The sequence below is a fragment of the Girardinichthys multiradiatus genome, chromosome 2 (assembly GCF_021462225.1).
Source record: "Girardinichthys multiradiatus isolate DD_20200921_A chromosome 2, DD_fGirMul_XY1, whole genome shotgun sequence".
Lineage (NCBI taxonomy): Eukaryota > Metazoa > Chordata > Actinopteri > Cyprinodontiformes > Goodeidae > Girardinichthys > Girardinichthys multiradiatus.
Window position 1 is genome coordinate 52,093,071 of NC_061795.1, and position 15,097 is coordinate 52,108,167.

The following is a 15,097-nucleotide window of genomic DNA, read 5'->3' on the forward strand; positions in this document are numbered from 1 at the left end:
AGCTCTGGCCGCTGATGCAGAACAAGCTTCATGAGGTTAGTTCCACTTTGAGGAACCTAAAAGGTGAAAACATACTTAATAAAACTAATCTTAACTTAGAACATAGTTAATGCACAGAATCTGAAAAAAAAAAAACATGTTTAATGCTAAAATGTCAGAGAATTCAGTTTCTGTGTACCCTTCATAAACTTCACTTATAAATTACTGTATATGAATATTGAAATCCCTGTATTATATTTATTTAACCAGGTAAAATGTTTAGCTTCAGAATTTTAAACACTGTACTATTTTTCATGGCATACCTGTGTCCATCGCTTATGTCTTCTAGAGTTTCCTGCAAATTACATTTCATGTCAACTATATTCAAGTCAAACTGTCAAAGAAATGTTATACCATTCCTAGAACTTTACTGGCCTTTAAGAAGAACCAGTTTTGTTTTCTTCTGCAGCAGCCCTAATTCCATGCATAGCAATGGTGCATGTGTGTTAGGTGGTAGTCGCTGATGTCTAGTCCAATCATCAATCCACCTTGAGAACCTGCTGTTAGTTTACTGGAAGTCTTCTGAATGAATTCTTGAAGTGAAAATATTTGATAAACCAATACAGAATCAATTTATTTTACAATGCATTCCCATTTAGTTTGTGTCTTATGGTAATGGTGGTATTCGTTTATCTAAAACTTTTAAAGCTTAACTGTCTCAATTGGTTTTAGTGTTGTGTTGTTTTGCAAGCTGAAGTCCAACTTGTTATACAGTATATCATATGTAGCTTAATCATGGAATCATAATATAAACTGAAGTTAAATTGTTTCTAATAAATTAAACGTTTTGTTTTTTTTCACCTGTTGTTGCCAATACTTTAGGGATGAATCTTTGGTATTTTAATTCTTGTAATATTTGTATTTTTGTCTTGAATGAAAATACTTGGAACACTGTCAGTATTTGCATTTTTTGATAAATACATACAGTTAAATTGTACTTCAGTCACAAGTAACGCCATATATGTAAAATCAGTTTCAGCTAAAACAGTAGTGGTCAAATAAATTTAAGATTTTTTTGACCAGACGCAAACACTGATGGAAGAAAGCAAAAATATGAAATAAGCACACCTGTTTTTCAACGAACATGCTTATGGGTTTCCATTTCCTTATTTATAACGACTAACACATTTGGTTTACTTAAACACAATGTTCTCTTGTCTTTCCCCTTATGAAGAGTGTCTAAAAGAAACCCGGTGTGACATATTTATATTCTAAAGAAACAGGTCACGGACTATTGATTAAACGTTTTTGACACCGATTAACATAGAAAGAAAACAATTTAAATAATGCTTCAATATTTGTTATTTGGCATTTATTAAGTTAATGGATCTGCAATTTAAGTAAAAAAAAAAGCACAGAATCCAACCAATTAGCACTTGATCATCTGCACCTGATAAATGTAACATATTTATGGCTTCTTTCTGAGTGGCGATGCTTTTCTCAAACGGTTTAGTAGAAGGTTCCTCCTGTCAACAGAGTGGCAGCCATGCAAAGACACAGAATCTGCTACAAGAATTTAAATAAATATCTTTCCTCTAAAAAAAAAAATCTTTATAAGTGAACACAACTACTGACAGACAATGTTGAGGGCAGAACTTTATTTGTACAAGATAAATATATTAAAGAAAAGTGCCGAACAGTCAGTGGAGATGGAACATAAATAAACCCTTCCCCAATATTAAAATGAACGAGACCGAGATCCCAACCCCCAGAAGCTGTTATCTGAAATAAATTCTGAGACAAATATAAATAGCGTCCGTCTGTCGTTGTCTTTCCCCAACTTTGCTGCATACCATGATCACAACTTTCGGGATAAACAGAAGTTAAAATAGGATCCGAGATGTGTAGTAGATCCACGCTTCCTGAAAGAGTTCGGAATTTCGAAGAGAAATCTGCCGACAACTCTGTTAATCAGGGTGGTCCAAGACATCTGAAGGTGCTGTTGGAGTTGATGGGTATATTGAACATCCATGAAAAGATGATAAAAGTCCACCTGTGATTACTAAAGGCTCATCCACCAGTTAAGAAGTTGGCAAGAAAGTCATAAAAAGTAGCTTATGACTTGAGGGCAAAGGAAAATATCTCATTTTCATGATCTGACTGTTCCTTATAGGCACTGGAGGAATAAGCACCGGCATCCCAAAATAAGGCGTTTAAAGCATAAAATCTGAATGCATGAAAGTGAAATTAAATAAATTTGCTAATATAGAGATACAGGGGGATTGTCTTGTGTTGTTTGACCTCACTCAGATTTAACTCCTCTTCACTCATTAGATTCATTCAGTCTCTAAGTGTTACCAGCATCTGGTTTAAACCCAATGTTCTTTTCATGTTTTATACTGTATGTTTGTGTAAGTCTACCTAGATTAACAACTATCTTAGAAACAGCAAAACAAATCAATAAAATTCTTTGTACAAAAACAGATTTTAACAAATGTTGATAAAGTGTACACCCAGATGCCTTGGATTGGACAAAAATAAGTGAGGAGGAGACGGTTCAAACCAAAGAGGTAAACCAAAGATCTGTCTGTACTCTCAGATGATTTTTCTGGCTGCTGTGAGTATTTATTTATAAGGCAGAGGAGGAGGGTAATCAATAGGTTCTCCCAACAGGAAGTTCAACAGAAACACACATTATCCTCCATGCAGCCGTCGCCTCCTCAGCCTTCAGTTTCGCAGCGCTGCCAACCTGTAAGCAAACGTTTCACAGTTAATCTGTTTGCTTCATAAAGCAGCTTTCTGTATTTACAGTAAACTCTGTCAGAACTGCATGACGTCCAATGCTGATAAGAAAAAGAATATTCAGCAAAAATCTAGATAAACTGTGAGTAGGGCCACAAACGCTACACTGTTCAAATCACATTTGGTAAAGCAGAAACAGGTTAAAAGGTTTTTATTTAAAACAGGAATACACTCCCAAAGCAGCTGCTGCTCAAATTCTACTTTATCAATTAATACAATAAATACATGCTAATAGAAAATAAAGTCAGATAAATGTTTAGTTCTAGTATTAAATAACCAGTTTACATGTTACCAAATAAAAAAAACTTGTCATGTCTAAAGTGTTAACATTAACTTCACGTACATCTCAGCAAATTAGAGTTAAACAAAATAAAACATTTATTACAAGAAGTACATTTTATATTTTAAGTGTTTCTTTCTGTTCATTTTGATGATTCTGACTTACAGTTTATAAAAACCCAAAATTCTGTTTCACAGAAAATCTGAAAATCAGATCAATAAAAGTGATTTTTAAAGCCTTAATGTTCTGTGATGACCAAGATTATCACAGAGATAAGTGCTGACTGACAGATGTTCATTCAACAGTCACTGACACTTTCTACGAGGAGGGCAAAAACCAAAAGGTCACTGATGAAAAAGCCAGTTGGTTCACAGCGCTATTCAAGAATATTAATGGAAAGATGTGTGAAAGGAAAACATGTGGGAGAAAAAGGTACACAAGCAACAGGGATAAGTGCGGCCTTGCAAAGCAAAGACAATTTAACAGTTAGGAGGAAATCCACAAGGTTTGGACTGAAACTGGATTCAGCGCTTCAAGATCCAACACACACAGACGTACCCAGAACATGAGCCGCCACTGTTACAGTCTCACTCCTGAACCTGAGACAACATCAGAACCATCTTATCTGAGATACTTTACAGTAGACATATATTTCTGTTTTATTAAGATTTTTTAATGGTTTGATGCAAACTGAATGTCAGGTCTGTCTGTCTGTCTGTCTCACTGTGTGGGTAATGATAGAGTATAATATGCATGTTTCTCATGAGAATTACTGAAATAAATGAACTTTTCAATGATATTATTATTTGAGATACAACTTTTTAATTTGTCAGACTACCAAACAACATCCTCTAAGAACTGCAGTCTAACTTGGATCAAAGAAAGCCTTGTATCAAAAAACAAAATAACCAATTTCCTTTTAGTTTATTTGTAATACAATACTCTATGTTTGAAGAAATAATTGAATGCTTTATTCTAAATGGAAGACTCAACAAGCCATCAGAAAAAACTCTCATTTCAAGCCATTTCACTGTGAAGCCTGCAATAAATATTGCAAATGTTAATATAAAACATTTGGCATTACTCACATAAGCTAAGATATGTTCACTTTTCCTAAAGCAGCAGTATTGTGTGGGACTCCACAAACAATAAAAGCAGTTCTGTAAATTAAATCTTTAGAGAGTACATTTTAGAAAACTATCTCAATAACAGGCTGCCTCAGCAAGAAACAAGAGCAGATATTTCGTTATCCTGTCAGCAGCCGGACTACAACCTCACTGAGCTGCTGACAAACTATTTTCTACTTTACCTGTTAAGCACCTGAGGGGTTTTTAAAAAATGTCATTGCCTGTGTTTAAGTTGCTGTAAAACTAAAAGGTATGTGTACAGAATTTATTTGGGGAATTGTTTTGTGAAGATTAAAGCCTCCTCTTGCGATGTATTTAAGACAAAAAAAAGTGGTGGAGTTTTACCTAGTCTGCTGCATTAGGAATAACAAACCTGTAAAAAAAAAGTCTAAAGAAAATAAAACGCAAATTATAATGAGTTCTGAAATGTTATAAAGCCGCAAGAATTCGTTTCACCTTGCCTTCATTTAAAACAAGGAACATGGCAAAGAATTATGTTTTCTTGCAAAAACACAAAAATACTATCCAGTAAATAAAATGGAAATGAAAATAATGAATAGAGACTGAAAATGTCAATCAGACTAAGAGCGGATGGTTAAAACTATTTATATTGGCAGGAATCTCTAGCTGTACTGAGAGCAGCGATTAGTGCAATAACCTCCGGTCGGACGTGCTCAGGAACAGGGACCAAAAAAGTAGGTACCGGTACAGAAAAAAGTCATGGAAACGCTCGCAAAGCAAGCAGAGTGGCATCGAGTAGGGCCAAATTGAGCCAGTGGAAAAGGGGCATAAATGAGTCATGAACACAGTATCTGCAGAGATCTGGATAATGGCATCGATAAAAGTTTGTACTTACGGCTCAGGGCAATTGCTATTTGGTATTTTTCTTGCACTCAAAACTGTTTTTAATCATATTTCAATCCATACGACTTGACAGAAGACATTTTCAGCTTTAGAACGTGCCTGATGTTTTCCTGCAGTAATCTAACCTGACAAATGATAGTGGAAAAACAAGAGCAGGCCTTACCGTCGAGACAGCTGGTCCTCCTTCTCCTGGTTCCTCGAGGTCTCTGGGCCCAATGAGGTGGCTCCGGCAGGCAGCTGGTTGAGCTGATCCATCACCTCCAGGCCGCTCTCTTCTGCTATCTGGTGGATCAGACTATCCACTTGCTCCTGGGGTGTGGTCAGTGTCATTGCTGAGCTCATGGAGTCCTCCATCACCTGGTGCAGGTACAGGACGCAAAAAAGCAGATATGGGTGTGGGTACGTTTTTAAGGCATGACAGCAGTGAAGATGTAGAAGTACAGAAAGCGCAGCCACTCACAGAGGTGTGGACATCGAGGTTCTGAACTTGGCTTTCAAATTTATCCATGACTGCAGATACTTTCTGTAGATCCATGGAGTTCAGAGCTTTGTCCAGGGCTTTGGTCACCTGGCCCATGCTTTTAGTCACCTAAAGGAATAAATGGCATGAATTTGCATTTATATTTGTATTATACAGTCAGACTAAAAATGAATAAAAAAAATGTCTAATTCTACATTTTATACAGAACCTTTAATTATCCACATCATCATTTACTGGAAAGTGACCGAGGTAACTTACTCCCTTCATGGTGACAGCAGTCTGCACCTTAGAGGCCACCGCATCGACTCGTGACGCCATGCGCAGCCAGTTAACACCTTCATTCTTTTTTCTGATGGCATTCTCAGCATAAACTCTGGCACATTCCACATTTTTCTGTTGCAAAGCCTGTTGAGAAACAGATTCTGTTATCTATGCAGTAAAATTATGTAATGTCTGTGACGGACACAAAGCAGTACAGATAATTGTTTTGTCTCGGAGTTAATTATATTTAGTTTTTTATAAGAATAGATTGTTTCTACAAATGAATGCACAGATCTATCCATGAATGTGCAAACAGTTTCCTAGCAAGTAACTTGATCACTTATAGGTTGCCAGGAGGAAAAAATCTTCTGGAGAATCTGAATGAGTTTCCCAACTCAAAGGCGATTACCGGTATCTCCATCCTTAGTGTGAAGAATGATTATGGATTACAGCCAGACGAGCAAGAAACAGAAGTCAAATAAATAGGAAGGATGGAAAGCAGCTGCAATGAAGATCTACAGGTATGATAATACAACACTATGCACAGCTTATTATCTGACTCAGCATTATAGATACAGAGATTTAATACTACTTTGTTTCAACATTATCGGTGTGTACCAAGAATAGAAAGGTTTCAAATATAATGTCTTCCAAAATTATTCCCCTCTGCTTAATGCTCTTACATTCTCTCAGTTTAGAGCAACAAACTCCACGGTATTTTATTGAGATTTTAGAATAAAGTAGTACATATTTATGAATTGGAGGAAAATGATGCATGGAGTGGCCTGCATTTATATTCAGCACCCTAACCCTAACCTTTGATAGCTTGTGGAACCACCTTTTAATGCAGTTACAGCAAGGCATGGAAGCTTTATCTGTAAAGCACTATCCATTCACACGGTCATTTGAACTAAACTGGGGAACTGTGACTCAGTGGGAAGAGCAGTGGTCTTGCAATCGCAAGTTGTGGGTTTGATGTCAGCTTCCTGTATAACTTCGGCCCATTTATCATTCAAAGTGCTTCACAGGAAAACACGAACAGAGATAAGACACATAAAAAAAACAAAAGTATCACAAAAAGGACGAAACATTGTAAGAGCCTATGGAAAAGGACCTGATAGTAGACAGGAGCAGTGCAGACTATGATATGTATGTCACCCAATGTTTGCATTTGCACATGTTAAAGATTGCAAACAAGTTGTGCTTCATTTACTTCAGTAGAAAATCTGATTAAAATGGTTCAAACACAACAATAAAACAAGCTATTGGTAACTGCTGGTCGTTTTGTTCTTTTTTGATCTGTATCAACGTTGTACATGTGTTTTATCCAAAGCAGAGGTGTGACAGTAGAAATTAAGACAGAACAACAAATAATCAAGCAGAACAAAACTGACAAATGAAAAACAAATATGGACCATTGCAAACTATTCAGCCACCTCAGTGAGCATTACATATGATCCTAAACCTCACCTTCTTGACTTTTGCCTGCTCCTTTTCAGACTCTTTTTCTGCCTTCTTAGCCAGTCTCTCAAGTTGCTTTGATGTAAACTGTGATACACAATGAGAAAGTGTGGATTATATTTGAAAAGAAATTAACTTTTAGCTTTAATGGATGATACGGATCAAACATCATCTCATAGACATACCTTTAGCTGAAAGAGTGTGTCTGGGGAAAGACAGAATATGTTGTGTATTAATATAAACTGTAACAAAAGAGACGTTCTGCAAACATCACAATGTTAGATCCCAGGCTACGTTATAGAGCAAAAGAACATTTTTGCTCTGGTGAAGGCTTGCATTACTATGAACAAATGATATCAACACATTCAGTTGAGATTTGCACTATTGTAATCATCTCTTATAAAAGTTAATATTTATACCAATTGTATTCAGTCTCAGAGATTTAACAACCTTTCCTTGTTCCCCTCATTTGTTTCTTTTGTACAGTATTGTTTTTCTTATGTATAATTTGTTCTATTTTACACAGCCAAAAAAGAGGGGTCCTTTCCACAGTGTTGTTGTTCTAGTATATTTCTGGATGTGACAGAGAACCCTGAATCTTAAGATGACGGACGTCTTGTTTGGTTAACATCCAGCTGTAGAACAACACAAAGACACCATCCATACGACAGCGTGACCATCGATCTAGAATTTATATTTTCAAACATTTCCACAGCTATTACTGACAAAATATAAAACTCAAACAATATTTATAAAACACTGGTCACAACAGCATACATGTTTTATTTACATATTTCTGAAAAATTCCCCCCAAAAACTTTGTTTCATTTTTTACAGTTTTCATTAATAGTATCTAAAGTTATAAAACATTCAGAAAAACATGTTTCTCACTAAAAAAAACTGAATTTCGCTAATTATTTTTCCTTGAAACGTCTCAGGCCCGTGTTTCTGTGCATTAGAATGAAAGAATATCCCCAGTAAATACCCTGAAAAATGGACTCAAAAAGTATTATAGAGCACAATACAGACATATTGTTTTGTTATGACCAACAGCCTTTTAATGTTTCAAAGCGCACAAAGCAAGTCTGATGGGAGATAAATAAGTGAGAAAAACTGTTGACATCCTTTGGGAAAAACTAATTAATACAGTTTGGAATTATTTAATAGTCAATGAATCCCAACAATATTTATAACAAAATAATGTAAAAACAATAAACAGAAGAAAAAAAGCTTTGTGCTGCCGCTATGGTCTACGAGAGCATATTTTCATGTTTATATATAACCAATTTACAACAAATGTTGGTTTAGTTTCTAAGCAAAATATTAAAATGAGGGAGGTGTTTCAAAGAATAAAAAATTTTACTCATAAAATTCAGGTATTCCCAAAGAATCCAGAGACTAAAAGTGACGTCATTCTAAGAAAAACTTAATTTCTCAAATTCTTAGAATTTTCCATCAGTGAGATGAAAGTTATTCATGAATCATCTCAGGCCTTCAGAGAGCTGCTAACGTGAGGAGATGTTCAGAGCAGTGAGGAGGACCTTTAGTGAACCTAAGAGTGTCTGAAGCAGAGAAGATGGAGGAAAGACAGAGAGAAAGGAGAGATCTTCTCCTCCAATGAACAACAGTGAATGAATAAAACGCTACCAGCTCCATGGTGCAGAGATCCACCTCCTAAACAGTCGAGTTAATGAGAACAGAAACTTCTAGAACAATCATACAATTATTAATATAGAGATAAGATTCACTTTATCATCCCTCTAGTGGGAAATTAAATAGTTTCAGCAGCAGGACAGGTTAAAGGTCAACCTCTAGTAAGATGATATTAGGAAGGATCAATAAATACTAGAAAGAATATAGTACAGAATTATAACCTCCCCAACAACTCTATACTATTCCAAACCCTGTGTGAAGAGCCTTGAGACAACATGTGTTGTGAATTGGCGCTATATAAATAAAACTGAATTGAATTTAACTTAATTTAAATGTATACACACACACACACACATATATATATATATATATATATATAAACTGTAGCCAACAGTCCAATAATTAATCTGAGCTCTATATCCAGAGCAGGAAAATGTAAATGAGGTGAATTGGGAATTTTCTGTATTGTTCATGATGATGTCAGCAGCCTCAGCCTAAATGGTCATCTACAATGCTTGGTCATTATACCAAACTAAGCCTCATTAAACAAGGAGATCACAGTAAAATACTGAGTTTTAGTATTAATAATAAATTTATTAATATGAATTAGATGCAGTATGAAAACGACCACAATGGAGGGTAATCAATAAAAGCAAATCAAAATAATGATGAGCACGTAAATAAGCTACGTTCAAACATGTTGATGCTGTGTGACAATTTAATCTTTCAAGTTTTATCATCATAATTTAAACATTTCTGAATACAGCCTAAATTCTACCATTGGATAATTTTTCTCCATTGATAACTAGGACAACATTTGTTGCTGTTTTTTGTTTGTTTCTTTTAACAACCAATCACAGCTCACACGTCCTCTCCTTTCTGAATCATTCTGAGGATCTTTCTGAATACTGGCCCAGGTGTTTCTGTAAGTTTTAAGTTGCTGTGGTGAAAACTTCATGAAGTGTCTGGTTGACATTCGGTCTTGCAACAATTTTCATCTGCCACAAATACAAAATCAACTGGATCTTCTTAAACAACACGTTCCAGTTAGATCCAGTTAAAGTTGGAGCTGAACATGAAGACACCCAAACACACAAACAACAGCTTTACTGTTTACGGCTAAACCGCCTTCGCTCACACCAAAGCTAACAGTAGCTACCAGATTAAAGACAAAAACAGACAAGTTCCATCAATACGGAGCATTAAACCGTCAAAACAAGACGTACCTTCCATGTCAACACAAAAACGACGCCCGACACAGACGATATGCTCGTTTATTCTTCGGCAAACAGCTCTGGACCTGTTCTGGTTTGTAAAGCTAATTCTTCCTAGTTCGACAGATGTCTTCTTCCGCCTTCTCCTCTTCTTCTTCTTCTGTGTTATTTTTTGGCAGTTGGCACGTTATGATGTGCATTACCGCCACCGACTGGTATGGAGTGTGGTTCTTCATGGTTTTAAATCTTATTTACTATTACAACAATCAAATTCTATTTATTAATTTAGTGCTTTTGAAAAATCTAATTATAATTTGAATATGTTTGCTACCTAAACTTCTTTGCAAAGTATCTCTCAAAATAAAATTTTCTTTAATACCTACAAATTCTCTCCTTAAAATTGTTCTTTCTTGTTCATATTTCTGACACTTCAATATTGGCCTGGCGTTCCCAGGCCAGCCGAGAGACATAGTCCCTCCAGCGTGTCTTGGGCCGTCCCCTGGGCCTCCTCCAGGTGGGACGTGCCTGGAACACCTCCCAAGGAAGGTGTCCAGGAGGCATCCAGTATAGATGCCCGAGCCACCTCAACTGGCTCCTCTCGATGTAAAGGAGCAGCGGCTCTACTCTGAGCCCCTCCCGGATGGCCGAGCTCCTCATCCTATCTCTAAGGGAGAGCCCGGCCACTCTGCTGAGGAAGCTCATTTCAGCCGCTTGTATCCGGGATCTCGTTCTTTCGGTCATGACCCAAAGTTCATGGCCATAGGTGAGGGTAGGAACATAGACCGACCAGTAAATCGAAAGCTTTGCTTTTCGGCTCAGTTCTCTCTTTACCACAACGGACCGACACGGCGCCCCCATTACTGCGGCAGCCACACCGATCCGTCTGTCAATCTCCTGCTCCATTCTTCCCTCACTCGTAAACAAGACCCCGAGATACTTAAACTCCTCCACTTGAGGCAGGAACTCCCCTCAAACCTGAAGAGGACAAGCCACCCTTTTCTGGTCGAGAACCATGGCCTCGGACTTGGAGGAGCTCGGCTGCGAACCACCCCAGCACATGTTGTAGGTCTTGAATAGAGGGGGCCAGCAGGACCACGTCATCTGCAAAAATAAGAGACAAAATCCACTGGTCCCCAAACCAGACCCCCTCTGGCCCTTGGCTGCGTCTAGAAATCCTGTCCATGAAAGTTATGAACAGGACCGGTGACAAAAGTCAGCCCTGCTGGAGTCCAACATGCAGCGGGAACAGGTCTGACTTAGTGCCGGCAATGCGGACCAAACTCCTGCTCCTCTTGTACAAGGACCGGATGGCCCCTAGTAAAGGGCCCCCGATTCCATACTCCTGGAGCACCCCCCACAGGGCATCACGAGGGACACAGTCAAATGCCTTCTCCAGGTCCACAAACACATGTGGACCAGTTGGGCAAACTCCCATGAACCCTCGAGCACCCTATAGAGGGTATAGAGCTGGTCCAGTGTTCCACGGCCAGGACGAAAACCACACTGCTCCTCCTGAAGCCGAGATTCGACTATCTGCCGGACTCTCCTCTCCAATACCCTGGCGTAAGCCTTACCAGGGAGGCTGAGGAGTGTGATCCCCCTGTAGTTGGAACACACCCTCTGGTCACCCTTCTTATGAAGGGGGACCACCACCCCAGTCTGCCGGTCCAGAGGCACTGTCCCCGACCGCCACACAATGTTGAAGAGGTGTGTCAACAATGACAGCCCTACAACATCCAGAGACTTGAGGTACTCAGGGCGGATCTCATCCACCCCCGAAGCCCTGCCACCACGGAGCTTTTTAAGCACCTCGGTGACTTCAGCCTGGGTGATGAAAGAGCCCAACCCCGAGTCCCCAGCCTCTGTTTCCACCAGGGAATGCGTGATGGCAGGATTGAGGAGATCCTCGAAGTACTCCTTCTACCGCCCGATAATGTCCCCAGTCGAAGTCAGCAGCCTCCCACCACCACTGTAAACAGTGTTGGCGAAGCACTGCTTCCCCCTCCTGAGGCGCCGGACGGTTTGCCAGAATCGCTTCGAGGCCAACTGGTAGTCCTTCTCCATGGCTTCACCAAACTCCTCCCAGGCCTGAGTTTTTGCCTCTGCCACAGCCTGGGCCGCAGCACGCTTGGCCTCACGGTAACCGTCAGCCGCCTCAGTAGTCCCACAAGCCAACCATGGCCAATAGGACACCTTCTTCAGCTTGACAGCATCCCTTACTGCCGGTGTCCACCACCGGGTTCGGGGATTGCCACCGCGACAGGCACCACAGACCTTACGCCCGCAGCTACGGGCGGCAGCATCAACAATAGATGCGGAGAACATGGTCCACTCGGACTCTATGTCGCCAACATCCCTAAGGAATCTGGTCAAAGCTCTCCCGGAGGTGAGAGTTGAATACATCCCTGGCCAAGGGCTCCGCCAGACGTTCCCAGCAGACCCTCACTATCTGCTTGGGCCTGCCAAGTCTGTCCGGCTTTCTCCTCCTCCAGCGGATCCAACTCATCACCAGGTGGTGATCAGTGGACAGCTCAGCCCCTCTCTTCATCCGAGTGTCCAAAATATGCAGCCGAAGGTCTGATGATACGACAACAAAGTCGATCGTTGACCTCCTGCCTAGGGTGTCTTGGTGCCAAGTGCACTGATGGACACCCTTATGTTTGAACATGATGTTCATTATGGACAATCCGTGACTAGCACAGAAGTCCAATAACAAAACACCACTCGGATTCAGATCGGGGAGGCCATTCCTCCCGATCACGCCTCTCCAGGTGTCACTGTCATTTCCCACCTGGGCGTTGAAGTCCCCCAGCAGAATAATGGAGTCCCCAGGAGGGGCACTATCCAGCACCCCCGACAGGGATGCCAAGAAGGCCAGGTATTCCGCACCACCACTCGGCCCGTAGGCTGAGATGACAGTCAGAGATCTGTCCCCAACCCGAAGGCGCAGGGATGCGCCCCTCTCATCCACTGGGGTAAACCCCAACACGAGACGGCTGAGCTGGGGGGTGACAAGCAAACCCACCCCAGCCCGCCGCCTCTCCCCGTGGGCCACTCCAGAGTAGAAGAGAGTCCAACCTCTCTCGAGGAGATGGGTTCCAGAGCCCACGCTGTGCGTGGAGGCGAGCCCGACTATTCTAGTCGATATCTCTTGATCTCCCGCACAAGCTCAGGCTCCTTTCCCCCAAGCGAGGTCACATCCCACGTCCCTAGAGCCAGCCTAAGCATCTGAGGATCGGGCCACTGAGATCTCCACCTTCGTCTGCCGCCCAATCCTCTTTGCACCATTACAAAGTCGTATTTTACTCATTTACAGGGGTTGGACAATGAAACTGAAACACCTGGTTTTAGACCACAATAATTTATTAGTATGTTGTAGGGCCTCCTTTTGCGGCCAATACAGTGTCAATTTGTCTTGGGAATGACATATACAAGTCCTGCACAGTGGTCAGAGGGATTTTAAGCCATTCTTCTTGCAGGATAGTGGCCAGATCACTACGTGATACTGGTGGAAGAAAACGTTTCCTGACTCGCTCCTCCAAAACACCCCAAAGTGGCTCAATAATATTTAGATCTGATGACTGTGCAGGCCATGGGAGATGTTTAACTTCACTTTCATGTTCATCAAACCAATCTTTCACCAGTCTTGCTGTGTGTATTGGTGCATTGTCATCCTGATACACGGCACCGCCTTCAGGATACAATGTTTGAACCATTGGATGCACATGGTCCTCAAGAATGGTTCGGTAGTCCTTGGCAGTGACGCGCCCATCTAGCACAAGTATTGGGCCAAGGGAATGCCATGATATGGCAGCCCAAACCATCACTGATCTACCCCCATGCTTCACTCTGGGCATGCAACAGTCTGGGTGGTACGCTTCTTTGGGGCTTCTCCACACCGTAACTCTCCCGGATGTGGGGAAAACAGTAAAGGTGGACTCATCAGAGAACAATACATGTTTCACATTGTCCACAGCCCAAGATTTGCGCTCCTTGAACCATTGAAACCGATGTTTGACATTGGCATGAGTGACCAAAGGTTTGGCTATAGCAGCCCGGCCGTGTATATTGACCCTGTGGAGCTCCTGACGGACAGTTCTGGTGGAAACAGGAGAGTTCAGGTGCACATTTAATTCTGCCGTGATTTGGACAGCCGTGGTTTTATGTTTTTTGGATACAATCCGGGTTAGTACCCGAACATCCCTTTCAGACAGCTTCCTCTTGTGTCCACAGTTAATCCTGTTGGATGTGGTTCGTCCTTCTTGGTGGTATGCTGAGATTACCCTGGATACCGTGGCTCTTGATACATCACAAAGACTTGCTGTCTTGGTCACAGATGCGCCAGCAAGACGTGCACCAACAATTTGTCCTCTTTTGAACTCTGGTATGTCACCCATAATGTTGTGTGCATTTCAATATTTTGAGCAAAACTGTGCTCTTACCCTGCTAATTGAACCTTCACACTCTGCTCTTACTGGTGCAATGTGCAATCAATGAAGACTGGCTACCAGGCTGTTCCAATTTAGCCATGAAACCTCCCACACTAAAATGACAGGTGTTTCAGTTTCATTGTCCAACCCCTATAATTTGCCGACTAAATTAATATTAATAAAAACAGCAGTAAGCACCAGCGAGCAGTATTTAGAGAGCTCTGTCAGCAGAGATGCAGAACCATGGTGGTACTTTAAAGTGAGCATGATACAGACCTTGTGCCACACAATGTCTTTGTGTAGCAAGGACACATTTGAGTTATTCTTCATTTATCCAACATTGTTTGGAAAACAGTCTTGAAACATCAAATAAAATCAGTTGTGTGCAGGTAATGATTTTACCAATAGATGTCACCATGTCATATATATTGGACATCAAGCGAATTCCTAACAAATATTAGATAAGGATAAAAAGGGGATTTTGTAAGAATGTAAATTGTCTTTTCATTCGAAATAATCAAAAGCTAATATCTAGTTGTTTTTTT

The 15,097-nt window shown here is 40.6% G+C and overlaps 1 protein-coding gene across 1 annotated transcript; it reads right to left on the reverse strand.

The window, feature by feature from the left end:
* Positions 1–1,622: 1,622 nt before the first annotated feature.
* On the reverse strand, positions 1,623–10,275 carry chmp1a (charged multivesicular body protein 1A). The gene is made up of 7 exons (XM_047381436.1): positions 10,135–10,275; positions 7,441–7,460; positions 7,265–7,342; positions 5,792–5,938; positions 5,513–5,641; positions 5,216–5,409; positions 1,623–2,728 (listed from the first exon to the last, which is right to left on the reverse strand). Exons 1-7 carry the CDS (start codon positions 10,139–10,141, stop codon positions 2,707–2,709), a joined length of 597 nt encoding a protein of 198 aa, XP_047237392.1. The 5' UTR covers positions 10,142–10,275; the 3' UTR covers positions 1,623–2,706.
* Between the last annotated feature and the right edge of the window lie 4,822 nt (positions 10,276–15,097).

Coding starts and splice junctions, on each gene's coding strand:
- chmp1a (XM_047381436.1), bottom strand. Junction 5,939..7,264: donor AGCAGGCAAAAGTCAAGAAG/GTGAGGTTTAGG, acceptor GTTTCTCAACAG/GCTTTGCAACAGAAAAATGT. Junction 2,729..5,215: donor GAGGACCAGCTGTCTCGACG/GTAAGGCCTGCT, acceptor GTTTGCTTACAG/GTTGGCAGCGCTGCGAAACT.